A 24,691-nucleotide genomic window follows, 5' to 3' on the forward strand; every position below is an offset into this window, starting at 1 on the left:
ATATAACAAAAACAGAAAGCAGATCCATGTTTTACTTAATTTTTGTTTGGCCAGGCCAAAATGGGAATGTGGGTTTCATGCAAAAGTAAGATTAAAGGGCACCTAAGGTCCGATTCACGATTTTAGATTTACTTTGGTGTGTAAGTGTGTATTACTTCATGTTAATGAAATGCAAAAGGTAAAAACCCCAAAGTAAACGATGATGGAGTTATTGTCTCCAATAGTGTTGCAGTTCTCGAGACCGATCTCAAAACCACTTTTTAAAGGTCTTGGTCTCGTCTTGGAATCGACCGCATTTTTACTCGGTCTTGTCTCGGTCTCAGACAAAGAGGACTCTGAATTTTATTTCAAGACCGGTCAAGACCGCAACTGATGGCACATCACAAATGTATTTTTTAACATTTATTTTATGCAGTTTATTCAGGTTTGGCATATGATGTTGGCATTGTTTAAGCATTGTTTAAGTTTCTCTTATGACACTTTTTCTAATTTTATTACTAAAAACACCTGCATTGTGTTAAGTGGATGGCAAGCCATGGAAAGACAGTTCAGAATAAATGGTTAAGTTGATTTCAGCTGTTTAGTGTTTGCACTTTTATTTGCTTATAGACAAAGATAAATTCCCACATATCTGCAATGCCTTTGATTATTTTATCAACTTCTCTGATGGCACACACACGCACGCACGCACGCACGCATACACACACACACACACACACACACACACACACACACACACACGCACACGCCTAATCATTTGCATATTTCACATTTTATCATAAGTGTTTTAATGCAGTGACTTGCACTGGTTTTGGTCGCGACTTGGTCTCAACCCTTAAAAGTCTTGGTCTTGTCTCGGTCTCGGCCTGTCATGATCTTGGTCATGTCTTGGTCTCGGTTTAGGTGGTCTTGACTACAACACTAGTCTCCAATGTAAATCTTTTTTCTTGAACTACAACAAACACACAGTTTGTAGGCAACAGTTTACTTCCTGGGATTGGTGATGAAGACAAGACAGACATTATCATAATTCCTGACATTAATGGTTGTTTGCAAATGTACATTTAATATGCTTTATGCCCACCTGCACTACTTCCTGAACTTCAGCCAGCTCCTTGTTTCCTGTCTGCCATTATTGGACAAACTGATTAATTCAGGTGTGCTTGACCTCAGTAGTCACAACAACAATAATCAGACACACCTGGATTAATCAGTTTGTCCAATAATTTCAGACAGGAAACAAGGAGCTGGCTGAAGTTCAGGAAGTAGTGCAGCTGGGCATAAAGCCTATTGTTATATCTTATTGTTGTTGTTATATTTTTTTGTATGGTTGTTTTTTAATTGACTTTTTCTTAACTTTGTTTGATATTGGAATCTTTGTTTTTTTGTAATGGGGGGGGGGGGGTAAAAGTCATCTAGATTTTTTGATCTAGTCTGGATCTCTCTCTCTCTCTCTCTCTCTGTCTCTCTGATTAATTATTTTACTACACTTGCATTTGTAATGTTGTTTTCAGTTAACCAAACACATCAAACATAAACAAGCACTATCGCCGTAGGGAAAAAAACACACTGGAGAACATTTAAATAAATAAATAAATAAATGCAACAGAAAGGATGTTTTCAATTTATGAAAATGATAAATGGAAAGCATTCATTTCGAGCTGGAGATTTTCGCTTGACCTCTGAGGGTTTAATCTTAACGTATTTACATGAGAATGCGGCTCGTCGTGCAGAATAATAGAAATGCAGAAATAAGCAAAAATCTTTACTCGCGTTTTGCTGGTGGCTTTGGCTGATTAATTTTTCATATACTTTCATTTAAAAATATGATATTGCATTTAATTATGCTGAGAAGCGGTATTCGGTGAGTCAATATTTGTGTTGTTGCTATAATTGGGGTTTGAGCACTGCAGGCAGACCGAGCCCTGGTGTGGTCGCCACATCATTATTACTCAGATAAATGCATGCCTTAGCAAAGATGGATGGGTTATGTGTACTGACCCATGAAGAAAATACCTCTGGGTATATGCAAGTTTAATCAAACTCAGGAAAGATGCAGAAAATAAGTGTAATGATATGACTGCTGCTATTATGGGAACTGGATCTGAGTGATTTATTAGGGGACAAACATTATGTTAAGGACGACTGTATGCGAGTATTCTATTTCTGCCACGTTTGGTAATTTTTTTTTTCAAATTTCAAAACCATTTTACTTTAAAAAACTAATCAAGTTTATGCCAGGATGCTAAACAAGCTATTTTTCAATGTTTTATGTGTAATGAATCAGAACGTGCAACATTTTAAGACCACCTACTGGTCAAAATAATCTGAACCTTAACTAACAACCTAAATCGTAAAATGAGGATCTAAAATTGACGCGTGAGGCTTAAACTGATATATAGTTTGTCAACATGAAATCTTTCTTGACAGTAAAACCACGCAGTAACAGGAAAGCAATATAAACAAACAAGCGTTCAGCGTCTGGAGCCCTCGAGAATGTTAACGGCTTAAACCAATCGTCTTTAATAACCGGCTGTCATGAGTGTCATAAACGCATAAACCTATGCAGCCCATTGTACAGGTATGTGTACAGCCTCATGACTGCTCATTGAAGTTCTAATTTACGAGCTTGTTGTTAAGAAAACTGCGCTTTAAGCGATACTCCAGCCAAATATCAAAATAGAGTTGTTCAGATTACATTTGACAAACATAGGATATGTGCTTTTTGGAGTTGTAAAATAACCAGATATTTTTATAAGAATAAAAAAGTCATACAGTATGCCTGTGTGATGGGATGAGGGTGAGTAAACTTTTCATTTTGGGGTGAACTATTCCTTTAAGTGAATAAAAAAGTACTCACTGTCTTCGTCTGTCTGAAACGTCACCTCCCGGCTCTCTTTCTTGCCCTCTGGATTGGCCAGCGCCAGTCTCACGTGCACGGCATGAAACGGTGGCAGATCTCTGAGGGTGAAACGGGAGGTGTTTCTCTCCACCGACAGACACTCCCTCACGGTGGCGTTATTGCCCCCGGCTCCGCCCCCGGTGGCTGTTGAGTAACGGTAGCACAGTGAAAGGGAGTAGGTGTGACAGCGCGTCAGGTTGTAGCCCACCGGCTCCCACTGAAGCAGCAGCTGACGGGACTGAATCTCTGTAGCCGTCAAACCTCGGAGGGGACGCATGGGCTCTGGACAAAATAGAGACATTGGGCAAAACAGAGTGCATTTCGTCAGTATTATTTGCATTAAAGCAACACTATGTAGTTTTTTGACCTTTAAATAATATCTCTAAAATTATTTCAGTGATGGAACAACTTTTAACTGGACAAATTGTACTGTTGCTGCAACCTGAGTAACCTCCTAGCTGCTACAAGCACACTCTGAAAGTGGCGGTGGAGGGTATGAAACACAGCTCCGCCCCTCCCCCTGCCTGCAGAAGAGTGTCTGATACCAGGCGCTGTTGCGCTTTTCAACCACATGGGGGAGCTGTAAGTCATTTTTACATGGAAACTACATAGTGTTGCTTTAAGTGGGTCATTATACAGAAACGTCCACTTTTGGTATGGCATGATGTCTTAACATTGATTCATTTTTCTAACATTTAAACTAAGACCACATTATTAGATTACTCTTTGACTTTATAAGTACACATAAATGACAGCTTAATGATTTTTTATTTTTTGTCCTTTCTTTAGTCACTGGTGTTACCTTACTTCTTTAGCAATATTAAAGGCGTTTATGAAATATTATTTTTATTTTTTTCAGCTTTAAAGCTTAATTCTTAATTGTAGCAGAATTCAATGAATTAAAATGTATCATCATGTCACATGTGAAAGATTTTATTGAACGTGAAAGAAAAAACACACAGTAACACCAGTGATACAACAAATCACCAGTCATTGGTGTTACTGATCTTCACTGTTGTTACTCATAAGGAAGGTAACACCAGTGACAGTAACACCAGTGACAATTTTCATGAAAACTGCATTTTACAAAATTTCTGCTGCAAAGTATCAAACCACACGTTGTCAATCATTGTATATTCACTAAATTAAGTAGTTTAATCCATTTGTATTCTATTTTTTTGCAATTCCCAAACTATAAGGGAGGTCATACCAGTGACTTAAACTAAAAGCTTCATATGAAATCATGAGATAAATAAGATTTCTGATAACTGAAAAAAGATGGTGGACTTATATGAGCGTCTCTTTATAGATCTCCAGGAAAATGAAAATCTATGAATCATCAGTGTGATTTTTATAAAAAAAAGAGCTTTTTTGTTAAACGGTAACACCAGTGACACAACTCCAGGGGACCACTACATTCATTATATATTTTATAAAATGTATTTAGCATTTTGTCTTTTAATGTAATTTACATCATATATTTGATAGTTATGGACACATTATTGCATTTTAAATTGAAGAAAACACTGTTTTTGATCTCAAAATAAAGCATTTTCCCTCTGTACATGACTGTCGGGACGAGCAGTTCTGTGGCGCTTGGAATTCTAATTAATTGATAAGAATCAAATATTGCTACATTGATGGCTCAAGAATTGAGTATTGTTCAAATAAAATATTGTTTCATTTTAAAATATAAAAATGTGTAACCCTAAAGGGTGTTTCAAATGTAATATTTCTGTAAAGGCTAGGGACAGAAAAATGGACATTTCCGTAGAATGACCCAGGTCTTCTTCCCACGAAACAAAAACACTTGAAGTGAACGTCAAAAGTGAGGGTATTTTATTCAATTTGGCATTTCCATCACTCGTTTTTTTTTTCAAAATTGTGAATAAAACAAGCGAATGGAAATACAGCTAAAGTTATGTCTTTGTAAACTCTTACACTATTAATGGTCACAAGACGTATGCGAAACTACCGCTTCAGTGTTTACAAGTGTGGAGAAAGAGGACCATTCCAATGTTGTTGTATGTGAAATGATACTAATTAATGTCTTTGTGTCAGTTTAACAAGTGTGCGTTTCACATATGCAACACGTGACCTTTCAACATGATTACATAATACGTAAGGTCGCACTGGCTCATCATGACGACGACGAGAAGTTGTGTGTTTTTTTTTGTTGGCCAAAAATTATTAGCATTTCGCTAGATAAGACTCTTGGTTAGGATCGTTCAGAGCTCTTTGAAGCTGCATTGAAACTGCAATTTTAATCTGTATTGAAACCATTGAGGTCCACTAAAATCCACCATATGGAGAAAAATCCTGGAATGAAAACTTATTTTTTTCTCAACTGAGCAAAGAAAGACAAACAAAGATAAACAGACAAACAAGATAAACAACTTGGATGACATGGGGGTGAGTAAATTATCAGCATTTTTTTTTTTTTTTAAGTGTAATAATCCTTTAAGTATTGGCATACACTACTTAAATAAATACACGCCCTAAATTACCCAAGGAAAACATGCGAAACAAAGGGTACAACCTGTATTTCAGTCCTGGTGAGTCATATAAATGATATGTCATGTAATAGATACACAGCATCTAATTGCACAGGTTTACTTTAATTCCCATCTTTGCTAGACACATAAATGAGAAATTATACATTTGATGAAAAAAATTAACCTACTGTTTATTTCACGCTAGCATTATTTGCATGACAATTAATGGTTGTTTTCAAACACATTTTCTAAAAGCCATCGGTCAGAATGATTTACATAAAACAACGCAGTACATTATATAGGCACATATATGATATCAAGAGGATTCGCAAACACATTCTTCAATAAATGCATAAATGACACGTGTGCTACTACAACTTCAGTATGCAATCTGTGAGTTTTCATCCGAACTCAATATGCTGTAATAAGGTTTGTTATCAATATACCCACATAATAATAACTCTGCACCGAGGAACAGGTAAACACAATATTACAATATGAATATTTAAAGATATGCATATCAAATTATGCAGCGTAATAACACAAATACAGCAATTCTCACACACACAGACGCAGACATAAGGCAAGCAAAGCAATAACTGCCTTTATAACTGTGAGATAGCAAAAATAAAATACGCAGTATTTACTTCAAAGACACATGTATGCAGTATAAAGTTTATTCAGGTACTGTATTCTCCTCTGATGTGTTGAACAAGATGAATAGAGTCTCAGAGCAACTTTGACAGTGATATATTACAAAGCCCAAACACAAGGGTCTAACACAAGTACATTTTTACCACAGCTGGTCAAGTTTTCCTCAGCCACAAACATTTTGTCTGATGATGACCAATGCCTTCTTATTACCATCAGAGAATGTGGTTACGTACTTATACAGTTCTTAACTCACACAAGACTGGACTTTTATATTTTATTTTATTCATGTGTTCCAATGATAGCATCCCTTTTTCTTTAAAATAATATTCCACTTTTATTAAAAAAATCCAGATAATGTCATCCAAGCTGTTTATGTCTTTCTTTGTTCAGTCGAGAAGAAATGAAGTTTTTTGAGGTGTTGTGTCAGCATTCCTGTGGTTAGTGCCAGGGTGCTCACAATGACCCAAGATTTACTCCTGTCTTGAATGCCCTTTGCCGATCCTGCTCCCTAATCTCCACCCGACGCTTTCCTGTCAATGCTTCACTACCTTGTCCCAATAAACGCATAAAAAGACCTTGAAAATATAACTAATTAAAGGTGTTGTAGGCGATGTTAGTCAGACGTGTCCACAGCAGTACCCCAGTCTTTCCAAAACCCAGAAATAGGTGGTGACTGTTGTAAAGGCAATTTTCTGTTAATATTCCTTTTAGGAATCCCACCTTCGCATGCGAAACAAGCAACAGCCCTGAGCGTTGTGTATGGCTTTTGTGTCAAATTAACTGCTATGTCCTTCAATGATCGCCTCTTTAGCAAAGTCAGTATTTCATTGTGACAGACTGCAAAACAATTTATGCTGAAATGTGCTATTCAAAATAGGGCTGCATAACTCATCGTTTGCAGAATAAATGTTTTTGTTTATCATATATGTGTGTGTACTGTGTATAATAATTATGTGTATATAAATATACACACATGCATGTATATATTTAAAACAATATTTACATATGTATGTACATTTAATTTTTATATATATATATATATATATATATATATATATATATATCATGTATATGATATATAAATATTAATATTTGAAATATATAATTGTTTACTTAAAAGTAAACACCAAATTCAAATATGTTAAATATGACTAAAGAGATACAGTAGTACAGCCAGAACAAGAACAATCCAGCAAGCAATTTTGCATTTAAAAGACTAAGCTGCCCATGCATGGCCCAGACATCTAGGATAAAGCAAGGCAAAATTATTGAAATAAAATAAACAAATGAAACCAAACACCTTGTAATCACTGTTGACTTTGCTTACATCATGCAATATCATACATCTCACAACTTATTTTGGGGAAATTTTAACCCAATTCAAGTTTATTTTGGTTACTCATAGCCAGACTATATCGTGTTAATAGCAAGTAAAAAAATGCACTATTGTCCACCTCTGGTACATGATATTACCCCCTCATTCCTCGGCAGTATTTAAAAAAAAAAAATAATAATTTAAAGTTGCCGCCAGCATTTTTTGGTGATATTCACAAAATGTCTTCCAGGAAAAATTTCTTCTATAAATATATAAACATAAAAATATATCAAATGAAAGAACATATCCTCTGCTTTCAAACAAACAAACAAAAACTTTCATTCTATCTTTAATTTTTCCTCTGTTTATAAACTCTTAAAGGGGACAAAGAATGAAAAAACATTTTTACCTTGTCTTTGTTGAATAATGGTAGTCTACCCGCATTCACAAACATGCAAAAAGTGCTAGACATCCTAAACATCTCAGTCTCATAGAAATTCCTCTTTTAGAAATGTCAGCCAGAAAACGGCCCAATCTGAAAAACTGATGCTTATGACATCACAGGCATCTAACCACCCCTCCACTTTAAAATAATTGGCTACATTTTTTGAGTGGCAGCAAAGTCAGCCAATCAGTAATGAGATTGCAAGTTAAGCCAAATAGGTGCAAAACCACTTGTTTAAAATCCCCCACCCTAATAGAGCTATCTGAGAGAGGTTTTTAGGAAGCTTCTAAGGCATTACAGACACAAACAAAAAAAATTTGTCTACATGTCACATCACAAAACAAGGATAAATATCCCGTTCAATCATTCTATGTCACCTTTAATATGGGTATTTTTCTTCTATCAAAACATACACGGGGGAAAATTAATAAATAATTTGCTTTAGTTTTTTTTTAATTGGGTAAGTGCGGATAATCGCGGTATTACAGATTACCATAAAAACTACTTAGGAACACGTTTTTTCATGCAACTGTTTTCTCTTAAATTGACAAGATAACTCATCAATGGCAGGTAAAGAGTTAAGTTGCATAACAAACAAAGACAATTAATGCTACTGTACTGTAGAGAAAAAATATATTCACTTATCGAAATGCTACAGACTTTCTAATCTAGTTGTTGAATATAAATCCTCTTTCCTCTCACCTGCACATTTGGTTCTGCTGACCAGCGGCGGTCCGGCTGGCCCTGTTCCACCTTCCCCGGGTCGGGTGAGAAGGACACTGATGCGATATTCTGTATCTGGCTCCAGGTGCCAGACTTTATAAGTCAGTGAGTTGACTCCATGTGTTTCTGACCAGGGTGAGTGACTGGCCCTGTACACGATCTCTCTCCGGATCACCGGCCCATCACCCACTATAGAGTTTGTGTTGAGCTGGATGATCAAGTAGGTGGGGCCTGAGCGTAGGAGCTGAGGTGGAGCTATCGGTGTGGGTGGGACTGAAACAGAGTACAAAAAATAAGTAATGCAATTGAAAAAATCATCTTTGTTTTTCCTTATTTTGTACAAGTAGTAACACATCACTTAGTTTAAGTGTGTATGTGGCAAGCAGGACGGGCGAGAGTCGTGGGAGCGTCATCTCGTATCCCATGCATGGAGGAAGTATAAATGAAGGAACTACAAGGGTGGAGGACAAGAGAGGGTCATAATATGTTTGATGTTTCGTTTGTGACCGGCAATCGTCCGTAAGGGGCTGCCGGTGTATACTTTCGTTTCGTTATTGTGTTTAGTTTGTATATTAAAATGTTAAATGTTTTTCGGTTTCCGCCTTCTTTCTCTCCACATACATACATCGTTACACTGCATATAAAAATCATAAATAAGGCTGAATATTATTTATAAGGCTTTTTCTTTATTAACTAAATGGTTTTAAAATAAACAAATTATTTTATTCTAGCAACGTTTGAATAATTTGTTGCTAAATTATTTTCAGGTTAGAAATGTTAGTGACCTTATATTATATTAAAAATCCACATTGTGTAATATCTGCTTTAACAGTATTTACACAAAACTCTTTTGAATAAGCTGAAATGATTCAAGACCAATGACTGATAAATGCAGTAAAAGGTCACAGTCATACTATTACATATCTCCCAGAACATTAAAATAGATTATTTAAAGAAAATAATAATTTAAGTGAGGGGACTTGATACTAATGCCCGTGAATGTCAAATTAAGTATACATGAAATATGAAATATATTAAGTAGTTGCAAAGTTACAATTAGTAAAATGTCTAAAGTGGTCGAAATAAAGTATTACCACGTTGAATCTTTTTGTCAGACATAGTGCTGTCAAATTTGGTCAACAGTACAAATAAAAACAGAGATAAAAACAGCTTGATGGCCATAAAAATACATTAAAACCAGCCTCTGCATGTATGCCGTGTATGTCAGGAGGGTCTTACATTTTAATTTCTCAGTTTTTTGAAGACTTTGTGATCTCAGATGGTCACTTCAACATGGTTTTCTCTATTCAGTATGAATGTTTATAGTTGACGGTACATAATCACATGACTGTGTTGCTTCCACACATTTCTATCATTTTATTTGCCAGTTAAGAATACCACGGCAACAAACTAATATTCACAAATAAGTTATAATGGCTTTTTAAGAAAAAGTTTATAGAAAATTTGCCGAATTCCATAAAATTCCGCACTATAGATTAAATTCCGTTTTTTTGTCTCAATTCCGTGATTCATTTTTTTTTTTGCATCGAGGTAATCATACTGTTAGGAACTACACAACACGGGGAATCCCAGAGCAGAGGGTTTTTAATAGTATGTATATAAGAAAAACACTCAATGACTTCAGATATAATGCAAAATGTATAAGAGAAAAACACTCTGTGTCCATGTGAAAAGGTGCGGGGAACTGGAAACACTGGAGAGGTGAAACACAGTGATATCCTCTCGTTGGGCTCAGGTGTGGGAAAACTCTGCAGGACTGCAAAACATCCACAATAGTCCGTCAACATAGACGAGTTCCTGGCGGGGCACAGAGAGAGAGAGAAAAGCGGTCAGAGTCTTCAGCAGCACGCGCGCTGGACAGCGCACTGCCACAGTCAGGGTGAAGAGCAGAATTACGCGCTAGAGCGCACTGCGGCTGTCAGCGTCTTCAGCAGAATTACGCGCACATGAGCGCACTGCGGCTGGACAGCGTAAGGTGTAGATTTCGCTAGGAGTATCCTCTGACCGAGAGTATCCGAAGACTTGACAGATGCCACACCAATCGAGAGAGACTGACAGCAGGGCGGGGAATCTAACGGGGCAAAGGCAGCAGAGAGCACGGAGAAAATATACTTGAATAAACTTAGACACAACAAGAACTGGACTCGACAAGAACTAGACAGAGCTAGCGGGCAGGAACACACAAAGACGAACTTGCAAAGAACAAAGGAAACGAGGGGAATTTAAATCAAACCGGATTGGACAATAATAAGAATCAGGTGCGGGACGCCGGTGAGAGAAGTCAGAGGTAATGAGATCACCAGGTGGAGGACGCGCACGTGTGGAACTGTCAAAACAAAAACACAACACATAGTGAAACAAAGACAAAGCAGCCAATAAGACCGAAATCATGACAGGACTCCCCCCCCACGACCGCCACCGGGCGGTCCATGAGGAGGCTCACCCCGTCGCCGGCGGAGATCCTCTATCAGCCCAGGGTCCAGGATGTCCCGGGCCGGTACCCAACATCTCTCCTCCGGACCATATCCTTCCCAGTCAACGAGATATTGAAATCCCCTACCCCGGTGACGCATATCCAGTAAAGACTTAACCGAATACACAGGGGCACCATCTATAAGCTGAGGGGTGGGGGGGGTGGGGGCAGAGGGAGCAGGATTAAGGTGGGAAAAATACACAGGCTTCAGTTTAGACACATGAAAAACTGGATGAACCCGACCGAGTGCTGGGGGCAATCTGAGCCTGACCGTCACGGGGTTGATAACCTTAACAATGCTGTATGGCCCGAGGAATCGTGGAGCCAGCTTGCGAGAAGGCTCACGGAGAGGTAAATCCTTGGACGAAAGCCATACTTTCTGCCCACAGATAAAACGGGGCGCGGTTCTACGGTGACGGTCGGCCGCGGCTTTGGTTCGTCTGGAAACCTGGCGTAACGTAAATCTAGCCTTCCTCCAGGTGCGTTTGCAACGACGGACAAAAGCTAGCGCAGACGGAACCACCGCATCAGGTTCTTGTGACGGGAATAAAGGGGGCTGAAACCCCATGGACGCCTCAAAAGGGGACATGTTGAGAGAAGAAACAGGGAGAGAATTATGGGCGTATTCAACCCAGGGTAACTGTTGGCACCAGGAGCTCGGATATTGCGATGTCAGACAGCGGAGAGCTCTACCTAAATCTTGGTTAGCCCGTTCACATTGCCCGTTGGTCTGAGGATGATACCCTGAAGACAAGCTAGCTGTGGAGCCTATTTGTCTACAAAATTCCTGCCAGAAACGAGAAATAAACTGGGGACCCCTATCTGAAACAACGTCTGTGGGCAGACCATGTAAGCGAAAGACGTGTTCGATCATAATCTGGGCAGTTTCCTTGGCAGTGGGTAATTTGGGCAAAGGGACAAAGTGAGCCGCCTTGGAAAAGCGGTCGACAATGGTCAAAACTACAGTGTTTCCCTTAGAACTAGGCAAATTGGTTACAAAATCGATTGCGATATGTGACCAAGGACGAGAGGGAATGGGTAATGGTTTAAGCAGACCAATAGGGGCTTGATGAGAGGCCTTATTACGGGCACAAACCTGACAGGCTAACACAAACTGTCTGACATCGGGACCCATAGAGGGCCACCAAAAACGCTGACGTACGGTAGCCAACGTTCTCCGAACCCCCGGATGGCAAACAAACTTGGACTCGTGACCCCACCGGATGACCTCGGAGCGAAGCGCATTCGGAACCCACAATCGACCCGCTGGGCACCCTTCTGGCACTTCCCCCTCCCGGCCGGCCCGTCTCACCCGTTGTTCTATTCCCCAGCGCAGGGCACCCACCACCCGCCCCTCCGGGAGGATGGTTTCGTCCCCAGCAGAACCGGGGCTTTCGAACAAACGAGAGAGAGCATCGGGCTTAGTATTCTTGGAACCGGGCCGGTACGAGAGGGTGAAGTTAAATCTGTCAAAGAAGAGCGCCCAACGAGCCTGACGAGAAGATAACCTCCTGGCTGAACGGATGTATTCGAGATTCTTATGATCCGTCCAGACCAGGAAGGGCTCCGAGGTCCCCTCTAACCAGTGACGCCACTCACCCAAAGCCAGTCTGACCGCCAGCAGCTCCCGATTACCTATGTCATAATTTCGCTCTGCTGGGTTTAACCGATGGGAGAAAAAGGCGCAGGGATGCACCTTGCCATCCTTAGCAGACCGCTGAGACAAAACGGCGCCTACCCCGACATCCGAAGCATCCACCTCCACAATAAATTGAGCAGCTGGATCTGGAATAGAGAGAACAGGAGCAGAGATAAACCGGGACTTTAAATTATCAAAGGCCTCCTGAGCACTGGAATTCCAGACAAACCTCTCCTTAGTGGAAGTGAGAGCAGTAAGAGGTTGAGCAACCTGACCATAATTTCTGATAAATCGCCGGTAAAAATTGGCGAAACCCAGAAATCTTAATAAATCCTTACGGGAGTCGGGGACTGGCCATTCGGCCACCGCTTTGATCTTGGCTGGGTCGGGACGGATCTCACCGGGGGCAACAACAAAACCCAGGAACGAAACCGACTGACGATGGAATTCGCACTTCTCCGCCTTGACATACAGCTTATTCTCTAATAACCGGCGTAAGACTCGGCGGACATGCTGAGTGTGTTCCTGCATAGAGGGGGAAAAGATGAGAATATCATCTATGTACACAAAGACAAACTTGTTAATCATGTCTCTCAGCACATCATTGACCAGAGTTTGGAAGACAGAGGGGGCGTTACAAAGCCCGAAAGGCAAAACGCAGTACTCAAAGTGTCCAGTAGGGGTATTAAATGCTGTCTTCCACTCATCTCCCTCTCTTATATGCACAAGATGATAGGCATTGCGTAAATCTAGCTTAGTAAAGACCTGTGCTCCCTGCAAGAGCTCAAACGCAGTAGACATTAAAGGAAGGGGGTACCTATTCTTAACAGTAATGTCATTCAAACCCCTATAATCAATACAAGGACGCAGGGAGCCGTCCTTCTTCTCAACAAAGAAAAACCCCGCCCCTGCGGGCGAGGTGGAGGGACGGATGAGACCGGCACGCAGGGCATCATTAATATACTGGTCCATAGCCTCTCTCTCAGGACCCGATAAAGAATAAAGTCTACCCTTAGGCGGAGAAGTGCCGGGGAGGAGATCAATAGCGCAATCATATGGCCGGTGAGGAGGAAGGGAGGTGGCCCGGGCTTTACTGAACACCTGAGCGATATCCGCATACTCCGCCGGGACCCCGGTCAGATCGACCGCCGGAACCTGAGGAAGAGAAAGAACAGAACCAGAAACAGCAGAACCAAGACATGACACATGACAAGACTGGGACCAAGACAAGATAATACTATGCTGCCAATCAACGTGAGGATTGTGTTGCGCTAACCATCCATGCCCTAAAATAATAGGAGATAGAGAAGCATGAAGGATATGCAACACAATCTCCTCACGATGGTTACCAGACACAGAGAGACTCACAGGAGCAGTGCAATGTGTAATCCGCGCCATCTGCTGCCCCTTAAGGGACCAGACATCCAAAGGGGATTGGAGAGGGACAACCGGGACACCCCAGGCGCGAACCAGAGCTTCATCAATGAAGTTGCCCTCCGCACCAGAGTCGAGAAGGGCGGTGGACGGATGATCACGCCCAGCGAAGGACAACACGACGGGGAGTTGGGTACTGGAAACAGGGGAGAGTTTAGAGGAAGTGGCGCCCACCAGGACTCCCGTCTTCACAGATGGGCAGCGGCCTTTTAACGGGCAGGTCTTAGCAAAATGTCCGGATCTCCCACAATACAAACACAGAGCCTTCTGCAGGCGTCTCTCTCTCTCTCTCTCTGTGACAGGCGCATGCGCCCCAGCTGCATGGGCTCAGGCACGGCAGAGGGTAAAGATGATGAAGAAGGGGAAGTGGTGGTCTTGTCCGAAAACGCTCGCTGGCGAATGGAGCGTCGCTGATCGCGAGGCAATCTCCGGGCTTCGATCCGAAGAGCGAGGTCAATGATGGCATCCAGTGAGGGAGGAAGATCATGGACAGCGATCTCGTCCTGGAGATCATCAGACAACCCCTCGACAAACTGCGCTCGGAGAGCCGCTTCATTCCAGTGGCAGGCAGCCGCTAGGGTCTTAAAGTCAATGGCGTACTCGGTGACTGTGTGTCTTCCCTGAACCAGATGTGCCAACCGAGCCGCAGCGGCGTCCCCGCGCACCGAACGGTCGAAGAGCTTCTCCATCTCCTCACGAAACTCATGAAACGACCGACAGCAAGGATCGCGAGCATCCCACACGGCCGTAGCCCACTCGCGCGCCTTGCCAATCAGAAGGGTGATCACAAACGCCACCCGGGTGAACTCTAAGAAATAGCGGCGGGGCTGGAGGGCAAAAACCAAAGAGCATTGAGTAAGAAAAGCTCGACAGGAGGTAGGATTACCATCGTATGGAGGTGGGGCTGTAACAAGAGGCTCCGTCTGCGATGGCAGGCTGAGTTGGGTGGCATCGGCACTGAGCTGGTCCAAACGTGAGGAAAGATCCGACATACGGGCAGATAAATCCTCAACCTCCGCGGGATCCATACTGGCAAGTTCGTCCTGTTAGGAACTACACAACACGGGGAATCCCAGAGCAGAGGGTTTTTAATAGTATGTATATAAGAAAAACACTCAATGACTTCAGATATAATGCAAAATGTATAAGAGAAAAACACTCTGTGTCCATGTGAAAAGGTGCGGGGAACTGGAAACACTGGAGAGGTGAAACACAGTGATATCCTCTCGTTGGGCTCAGGTGTGGGAAAACTCCGCAGGACTGCAAAACATCCACAATATTCCGTCAACATAGACGAGTTCCTGGCGGGGCACAGAGAGAGAGAGAAAAGCGGTCAGAGTCTTCAGCAGCACGCGCGCTGGACAGCGCACTGCCACAGTCAGGGTGAAGAGCAGAATTACGCGCTAGAGCGCACTGCGGCTGTCAGCGTCTTCAGCAGAATTACGCGCACATGAGCGCACTGCGGCTGGACAGCGTAAGGTGTAGATTTCGCTAGGAGTATCCTCTGACCGAGAGTATCCGAAGACTTGACAGATGCCACACCAATCGAGAGAGACTGACAGCAGGGCGGGGAATCTAACGGGGCAAAGGCAGCAGAGAGCACGGAGAAAATATACTTGAATAAACTTAGACACAACAAGAACTGGACTCGACAAGAACTAGACAGAGCTAGCGGGCAGGAACACACAAAGACGAACTTGCAAAGAACAAAGGAAACGAGGGGAATTTAAATCAAACCGGATTGGACAATAATAAGAATCAGGTGCGGGACGCCGGTGAGAGAAGTCAGAGGTAATGAGATCACCAGGTGGAGGACGCGCACGTGTGGAACTGTCAAAACAAAAACACAACACATAGTGAAACAAAGACAAAGCAGCCAATAAGACCGAAATCATGACACATACACTCTTAAAACAAATGGTGCTAAATAGCACTAAAAGTGGTTCTATGCTCGTAATAATAGAGGAACCATTTTTAGTGCTATATAGCATGGTTGAAGCACTTATGAAGAACCATACGGAGGCCATATTGCACCACATGGTACTACATAGCACTATATGGTTCTTCACTGATGCTTCACCGGTGCTATATGGCACTAAAAATTGTTCTTCTATTCTTTGCTTACGAGCAAAGAACCACTTTTAGTGCTATATAGCATAGGACCCTATAAGTACAAGCACGTCAAATTAATTAAACTTTGATCCTTATCAATATATATTTCATAATTATGTAGTTTAAAATAATCATCATCTTTGTACTGTATAGGAAAAAATTGGTATGTTATTATCAAAGTGTAAAACGTGATGTAGAGTATTGATGTTGACTCATGAATCAGTCGGCTGCAATTATCAGATAGGTCAGGATCACAGAGAGAAATATCAGAGACAGCCACAGACAGCCTCACAACTGAAAAGTCACCAAGCTAATTTCACTCAATTGAGAAGAGATTTTTATGAGTATCTACCACTTTTTTCCTGAATCAAAGAGGACGCTATGTTCCAGGACTTCATGATATGTACTGGACAATACAATACAACTCCTCGTAAGCCTCCGGATTAAAATGTATAATAGTAATGATTTGTGCCATGTATAAAATGGATCCTATTTTATTATAATTTAGGCAATAGAACATCAGTTGTAAATTAAGGTTGAGTACTGACATTTTTAGGAGAATTGAATAGTTTTAATGACTTTCTGTGCCTGTAGGGAATCTCCAATGTTGAAAAAAAAACACGTTTTTTATAAAACCTATAAACATGGTATCACATACAGCATATGTTGTACATTTTAATACAGCATATTTTGTATCACAGTGTAGCCAATTCAAATAAAATCCACATACACGACTTAAAATGTATACAATCTGAATTTTGCCTATCCATAGTCTTTAATCTTAAAGGGCGTCTGTAATGCTCAAATAAGTCTCAGGTCTGCCTAGAATGTGTCCTAAAGTTTCAGCTCAAAATACCCCACAGATTATTTATTACAGCATGTCCAAAATGCCCCATATTTAGGTGGGAGCAAAAAAGCAGTTTTCATTTTTTGTACCTATAAATGCAAATTAGCTACAGCTTCTCACTCCCTTACCAAGACACAGGTGAGCCCTTTTAGATCAAAGTCAATCTGATTCCTGTGAATACAGTCTGAGATAATAGTATCTTTAGCCGCATTAGCGCTGCAATGTGCTAACAAACAAATTTAGAAGAGTTTTTTGGGTAAAATAAACCAGTCAGTCAGTAGCTGTGGGCGGAGCTTTATCAGTGTGATGTCACATTAACAAGAAAATTAAAACAGTACGTCTACCTAATAACATAATATGTGCGCTTTAATGTAAAATCTTTCCTTCTTTTTCTTTTTACACATTGCCCAAAATCTACCAAATCAGTCAATTGGTGAGAACTATACAATATATTTTGGGGTTTCCGGTTTGTGACGTCACGCTGAACAGATCGTGCATCGTAGCTCCGTCGAGTTCATCATCTAAAAGCTTTTTTTTTTTACCATCTTATTCCTATTTATATAATATAACTTATTAGTTTTACATAGGAATACTTTACCGTGACGATTATTGAGCAGTACTACCACGTGAAACTATTTATCACTAATAAACACCCAGTGTTGTTAGCATATAGCCCGCTAGCATCCACACGGTGGAGGCTGAAGCTAGCATTTTCCGATCTAATGGCGGATTCATCTGATATATGCTTTTCTGACCTATCCTCACCTGAGCGGGAAGCTGTGGAGGAGTTGTTTCCCGGTTTTAGCAGATCCAAGGCGAGGTACAGCGCCCACTTCACCCTGCCTTCCGACGTCCACAAGCGAGCAACAAACATGCATTCCACGCGATGCAGCTTCACGGACCGTGAACGACATGAAAGCGATCGGGAAGCTGTGGAGGAACCGCTGCCCGGCCTTCGCAGATTCGGCAAGCCAAACATCACCCTGGCCCCAGACGTTCGCAGGCGACCGAGGCGTGTCTCAACCGAACACCCCACGCGATGCAGCTCCGGGGACCGCGTTCGGGTAAACGAAGACGCCATCGCCCAGCATGAAAGCGGTAAGACTCCGCTAGTTATTGTAACATGTACTACTTGCCACATGTATAGTTTAGCTTCTGCTGTTAGCATAGAGGGGTTTACATGCACTAAGTGTATTGAAGTATTAAGGTTAACTGAGAAGGTTGCTGAACTAGAATCGCGCATCCGAACGCTAGTTGAGGATAGCAAAACCGCTAATGTTACTGTCGCAAATAATCTATCGAGCGAAAAGACTAATGGCTCGGTTCCGACATCAGATGCTAATATAAATATTACAAATACTGTATCGAGCGCGCATAGTGTTTATCAAAATACACATGGCTCGGTTCCGTCATCAGAGTCAAGTCGGCGGTCAAACTGGGTGACTGTTAGGCGGCATAGTCATAAACGGCGTCCTTCTAAGACCCATAACGTAACGACAATTTCTAACAGATTCGATCCCCTAAGGAGTATACCAGCTGAAACACCTTTTAAAAGTGCCCTGGTCATTGGAGATTCTATACTCAGGAACACTAACATTGAGGCTCCAAACACCATAGTCGACTGTATACCGGGAGCCAGAACGTCTGACATTAGATCCAAACTCAAAGTGCTGGCTAATGCTAAGCGGAAGTTTTCTAAGATTGTTATTCACGCCGGCACGAATGACACAAGGCTCCGCCAGTCGGAAATCACCAAAGATAATATTAAGGAGATGTGTGAAATTGCAAAAACAATGTCAGACAATGTAATATGCTCTGGTCCCCTCCCCGCCTACCGGGGAGATGAAACACATAGTAGATTAGTGTCTCTCAATGGATGGATGTCAAAGTGGTGCCCTCAGCATAACCTAGGGTTTATAGACAATTGGAAGCATTTCTGGGGAAGACCATCTCTCCTAACCCGAGATGGCCTTCATCCGTCATCGGAAGGAAGTGCTATACTCACTAAAAATCTGATCAATAGTCTTAATTCTGATATAGTATGACTATCCAGGGCCCAGGTCAGGAAACAGACGGATCGGCTTAACCGTCCATCTGTTAGCTGCCGTGATATGTCAAGACCACTTATATCCCAGCACTTCGAGTCAATCTTACCGAAATATCAGCACATTTCAACTGTATCTGTTCCCCGAAAAAATAAATACAGGGCACCGCTTGTTACATCTGGTACAAATCTGATTCAAATAAAATTAGAAAACAATACATTAACAGATGAATCTCGAATCTTAAAATTCGGCCTTCTTAACATTAGATCGCTTACCAATAAAGAACCTATTGTCAATGAAATAATTACAGACCAAAACTTAGATGTACTCTGTTTAACAGAAACCTGGCTTAAAGCAGACGACTACATTAGTTTAAATGAATCCACCCCACAAGACTATTATTATAAACACGAACCTCGATTAAAGGGGAGAGGGGGTGGTGTAGCTACAATATACAACACAATGTTTAAAGTAAACCAAAAATCTGAGCTAAAATTTAAATCATTTGAAGTAATGTTGTTAAATATGGAAATAACTGATCGTAACCACAAACAGCTTTCTATTGCTTTAGCGACAATCTATAGACCACCGGGCCACCATGCAGATTTCCTTAATGAAATAGCAGATTTCCTATCTGAGCTTGTAGTCACTGTAGATAAAGCTCTTATTGTTGGTGATTTTAATGTCCATGTGGACAACCCAAAAGACGCATTAGGACGTGCGTTTATAGATGTTCTAAATTCTCTCAATATTAGACAAAACGTGACCGGGCCAACACATACTCGTAAGCACACATTAGACTTAATTCTGTCACTCGGACTCAATATTAATGACGTCGAAATATCACCTCAGAGTGATGCAGTTTCTGACCATTACCTTGTGTCATACACTGTACTTCTAGATAGGATCACTCAATCTACAACATGCTACCGACTAGCCAGAACAATAATTTCCACCACTAAAGATAGCTTTATTAGCACTCTTCCAGACCTGTCCCAAATGAAACATGTAGCAGATAACTGTGACGATCTAGATATTGAAATAGAAAACCTAAATAATGTCTGTTCTAACACATTGGATGCCGTTGCTCCCATTCGAAAAAAGAGATTCAAAGAAAAACCGCCAGCTCCATGGTATGACCATCACACAGCAGCCCTTAAAAAGGCAGCTAGAAAAATGGAAAGAAATTATAGAAGGACAAAGTTAGAAGTATGGCGCGCAGCATGGAAACAGAGTGTTAAACACTACAGACAGGCTATTAAAACCGCCAGATCTACATATCTCAGTACGCTTATTAAAGAAAATCATAATAACCCTCGTTTCCTCTTTAGCACAGTTGCGAAACTGACTAGAAACAAAGAACAAACAGAAACCAATAGTAAACTTCAACACAATAGTAACGACTTCATGAACTTCTTTTCTAACAAAATTTCGGCTATTAGGGAAAACATCGTAGCTACCCAGGCAGCCACCACTCTACCCATTAGTTCACTTAACACTAGACTACCATACGAACATCTTGATTCATTTAAACCTACTACAATAGATGAGCTCTCTAAACTAGTCACATCATCCAAATCATCGTCCTGTATATTAGACCCCGTTCCCACAAAACTACTTAAAGAAGTATTCCCTGTAGTGTCAACCCCGGTTCTAAATATCTTTAACTCATCGCTAGAAATAGGATACGTTCCAACAGCTTTCAAACTAGCAGTTATTAAACCGCTGATTAAAAAACCACAGCTTGACCATGGAGAACTTAATAACTTTAGACCAATCTCAAATCTCCCTTTTCTTTCGAAAATATTAGAAAAGGTAGTGGCAAGCCAGTTACGCACATTCTTGACAAATAATAGTACATATGAAAAGCTCCAATCAGGATTCAGGCCCCACCATAGCACAGAGACAGCGTTGCTTAGAGTTACAAATGACCTCCTATTAACATCCGATCGTGGTGAAATCTCAATTCTTATATTACTAGACCTTAGTGCAGCATTTGACACAATAGACCACAGAATCCTACTCAATAGACTAGAAAACTATGTTGGTATCAGTGGTCAGGCGCTAGCCTGGTTTAGGTCATATCTAACCAATCGCTATCACTTTGTTTATGTAAATGAGGAAAAGTCATATCACTCCCTGGTTAAATACGGTGTACCGCAGGGATCAGTTTTAGGTCCTATCCTGTTCTCGTTATACATGTTACCCCTAGGAGACATTATCAGGAAACACAACATAAGTTTTCACTGCTATGCGGATGATACCCAGCTTTACATCTCCTCGCATCCCAGCGAAACACACACGTTTTCTAAGCTAAAAGACTGCATTAGCGATGTTAGTGACTGGATGGCACATAACTTTCTTAAGCTCAACTCCAATAAGACAGAGGTACTTATTATTGAACCAAATCGCTACAAACATAATATGTCAGATTACAAATTGCACATAGATGGCTGTACTGTGGTGCCATCTTCCACGGTTAGGAACTTAGGTGTGATGTTCGACAGCAACTTATCCTTTGATAGTCATATCGCCAACGTCTGCCGCACAGCATTCTTCCATCTTAGAAATATCTCAAAAATACGCCATATACTGTCTACATCTGACGCAGAGAAGCTTATTCATGCTTTTATGACCTCTAGAATAGACTATTGTAACTCGCTACTCGGGGGATGCCATTCAAATCAGGTCAACAAGCTTCAGCTAGTTCAAAACGCTTCTGCAAGGGTACTTACTCGATCTAAGAAGTATGACCACATAAGCCCAATTCTGGCATCTTTACACTGGCTACCAGTTAAATATCGCATCCAATTTAAAATATCACTAATCACCTACAAAGCTTTAAATGGCTTAGCACCCTCATATCTTAGAGAATTACTATCAGAATACAATCCATCACGCACACTACGGTCGCAAAATTCTGGCCTATTGATTATCCCTAGACTATCAAAAGTGTCTAAAAGTGGAAGATCCTTTTCCTACTTAGCCCCTAAGCTCTGGAATGATTTACCGACCGATGTCCGAGAATCAGACACAGTCGATCATTTTAAATCTAGACTTAAAACTTTTCTCTTCAACAAAGCATTCGCATAATTTGTCTAGTAAAGGTTCTTAACTCGCAATAGTTATTTTCACGGAACAAAGCACTCACGGTCATAACACAGACCAACCAAATAAATAAATAAAAACCTTTTCTGCATGAACACTTAAAATGAATTGCATTAAATAGTTTGCCACCGTTTGCCACTGAACCTGCATTAACGACGACAGTGGGGCTTCCGGCCTTAGTCAAACGGTTTGGCACGTATGGTCGGGTTGCGATTTTGGTGCTTTCGTGTGTCTTGTGAATAGTATGCCATACATACCCGTTTGCCACTGAACCTGCATTAACGACGACAGTGGGGCCTCCAGCCTTAGTCAAACGGGTTGGCACGTATGGTCGGGTTGCGATTTTGGCGCTATTGTAAGTCTTATGAATAGTAGGCCATACAGACCCGTTTGCCACTGAACCTGCATTAACGACGACAGTGGGGCCTCCAGCCTTAGTCAAACGGGTTGGTATGTATGGTCGGGTTGCGTTTTTCGCGCTTTCGTGTGTCTTGTGAATAGTATGCCATACAGACCCGTTTGCCACTGAACCTGCATTAACGACGACAGTGGGGCCTCCAGCCTTAGTCAAACGGGTTGGCACGTATGGTCGGGTTGCGATTTTGGCGCTATCGTAAGTCTTATGAATAGTATGCCATACATACCCGTTTGCCACTGAACCTGCATTAACGACGACAGTGGGGCCTCCAGCCTTAGTCAAACGGGTTGGTATGTATGGTCGGGTTGCGTCTTTCGCGCTTTCGTGTGTCTTGTGAATAGTATGCCATACATACCCGTTTGCCACTGAACCTGCATTAACGACGACAGTGGGGCCTCCAGCCTTAGTCAAACGGGTTGGTATGTATGGTCGGGTTACGTTTTTCGTGCTTTCGTGTGTCTTGTGAATAGTATGCCATACAGACCCGTTTGCCACTGAACCTGCATTAACGACGACAGTGGGGCCTCCAGCCTTAGTCAAACGGGTTGGCACGTATGGTCGGGTTGCGATTTTGGCGCTATCGTAAGTCTTATGAATAGTATGCCATACAGACCCGTTTGCCACTGAACCTGCATTAACGACGACAGTGGGGCTTTAGGCCTTAGTCAAACGGGTCGTCAGGTTTCATTTTCTCTTAAAGATCGGAAGGTGACCCTTATTTACCATATATACCCTCGCATTGGGCCCCCAATTTGCTAAATCCTCAACTGTGGATAACATAATTATGCCGCAATATTTAGTCTGTCTGGAACTAAGCTGAGTTAAACCACATCACTGTGTGACACTTCAATACATATGAACGGCCGCTACGCTAATACGATTTTGTTTTTCTCTCCCTGTCTCGTCCTCGACCCGAGGACGAGACAAACAGACCCAGTCCCGGTAGATGTGAAAGTCGGCACACCTCTGATCTACTGGCTGTCCTTCAACGTTATGCCCAGCTGATACCTGACCAACGATCACCGGCAGAACCGCTTAATCTCCATTTCCGTTCTCCCAAGGGTTTTTCCCTCCTAGGACTTATTTTTCCTCGGATAAAAGCCCGGGGGTTTTTTTTCTCCTAGGGGGTTTTTCACCCCGGGGAGGCAGCCTTTTTGGGCTTTACCTAGCTTCCTCTTCTATACGTTGCTTTAGTAATACGTGCAATTATAATATTGAGTCATAGCCGCAGCAAATTTAACTGCTCATGCTATCATGTATTCTGTTGTGCTATCTGTCGTTTTCTGTGCTTTTCACTGCTTCTATTTATGTAAAGCTGCTTTGAAACAATTGACTTTTGTGAAAAGCGCTATATAAATAAAATTGAATTGAATTGAATTGAATATCTACTTAAAAGCGTTAAAAATTAGGAAATTATTGAATGAAATTGGAACTGAAAAAATGATTGCTCCTAAAATCTACGATTCTCATTGTGAATTATGTGAAAATGCCAGAATGATATTTTGATGGAGAGAAAGTTGCCTGAGTGGAATAGTTTAAATTAAAATCTGTTTTTATGTGTATGTCTGATTCTTTGTGTGTGTGTGTGTGTGTGTGTGTGTGTGTGTGCGTGCGCACGTGCGTGTGTGTGTGTGTGTGTGTGTGTGTGTGTGTGTGTGTGCATGTTCAAACTTCATGCTTTGACGCAAGTATGGCCCACTCCAGCAACAAATAACTTGAAGCCAAAAAAACCTGAACTATTGTAAGGCACATCATTCAACAAAACCAGTTATTAGTCCCTTTGTTTTCTTTTCTTTTTTTTTGAATGTCTGTGATATTACCTCCATGACTCACTCTCTCTTATAATCACATCACCCGCACAAGAGGCTCTTACAGGGAGGCCCAAACCGAGGCAGCATGTGGTCATTTGCATAACTGATTGCATGGGTAATTTTGTTATTTTTGTGATAAGATATGTGTGTGCAGTTGGTGGATATGAGCACAATCAGGCTGTTTGAGTGCACTAGTCAATGAGGTTACAGGATGTGGCATGTGTTGATGAGATCTTTCGGTGGGGACAT

The 24,691-nt window shown here is 41.5% G+C and overlaps 1 protein-coding gene across 4 annotated transcripts in view; it reads right to left on the reverse strand.

Moving 5' to 3' along the window:
* ptprua (protein tyrosine phosphatase receptor type Ua) overlaps positions 1-24,691 on the reverse strand; it is a 354,316-nt gene that overhangs the window by 134,314 nt on the left and 195,311 nt on the right. For all 4 annotated transcript variants that reach the window (XM_073812654.1, XM_073812653.1, XM_065290946.2 and 1 more), the window contains exons 7-8: positions 8,514-8,807; positions 2,861-3,184 (exon numbers count right to left, since the gene is read on the reverse strand). In XM_073812654.1, coding sequence (XP_073668755.1) covers positions 2,861-3,184; positions 8,514-8,807 — 618 coding nt within the window. The remainder of the gene's footprint in view (positions 1-2,860; positions 3,185-8,513; positions 8,808-24,691) is intronic.

The sequence above is a fragment of the Paramisgurnus dabryanus genome, chromosome 19 (genome assembly GCF_030506205.2).
Source record: "Paramisgurnus dabryanus chromosome 19, PD_genome_1.1, whole genome shotgun sequence".
In the NCBI taxonomy this organism is placed as follows: domain Eukaryota; kingdom Metazoa; phylum Chordata; class Actinopteri; order Cypriniformes; family Cobitidae; genus Paramisgurnus; species Paramisgurnus dabryanus.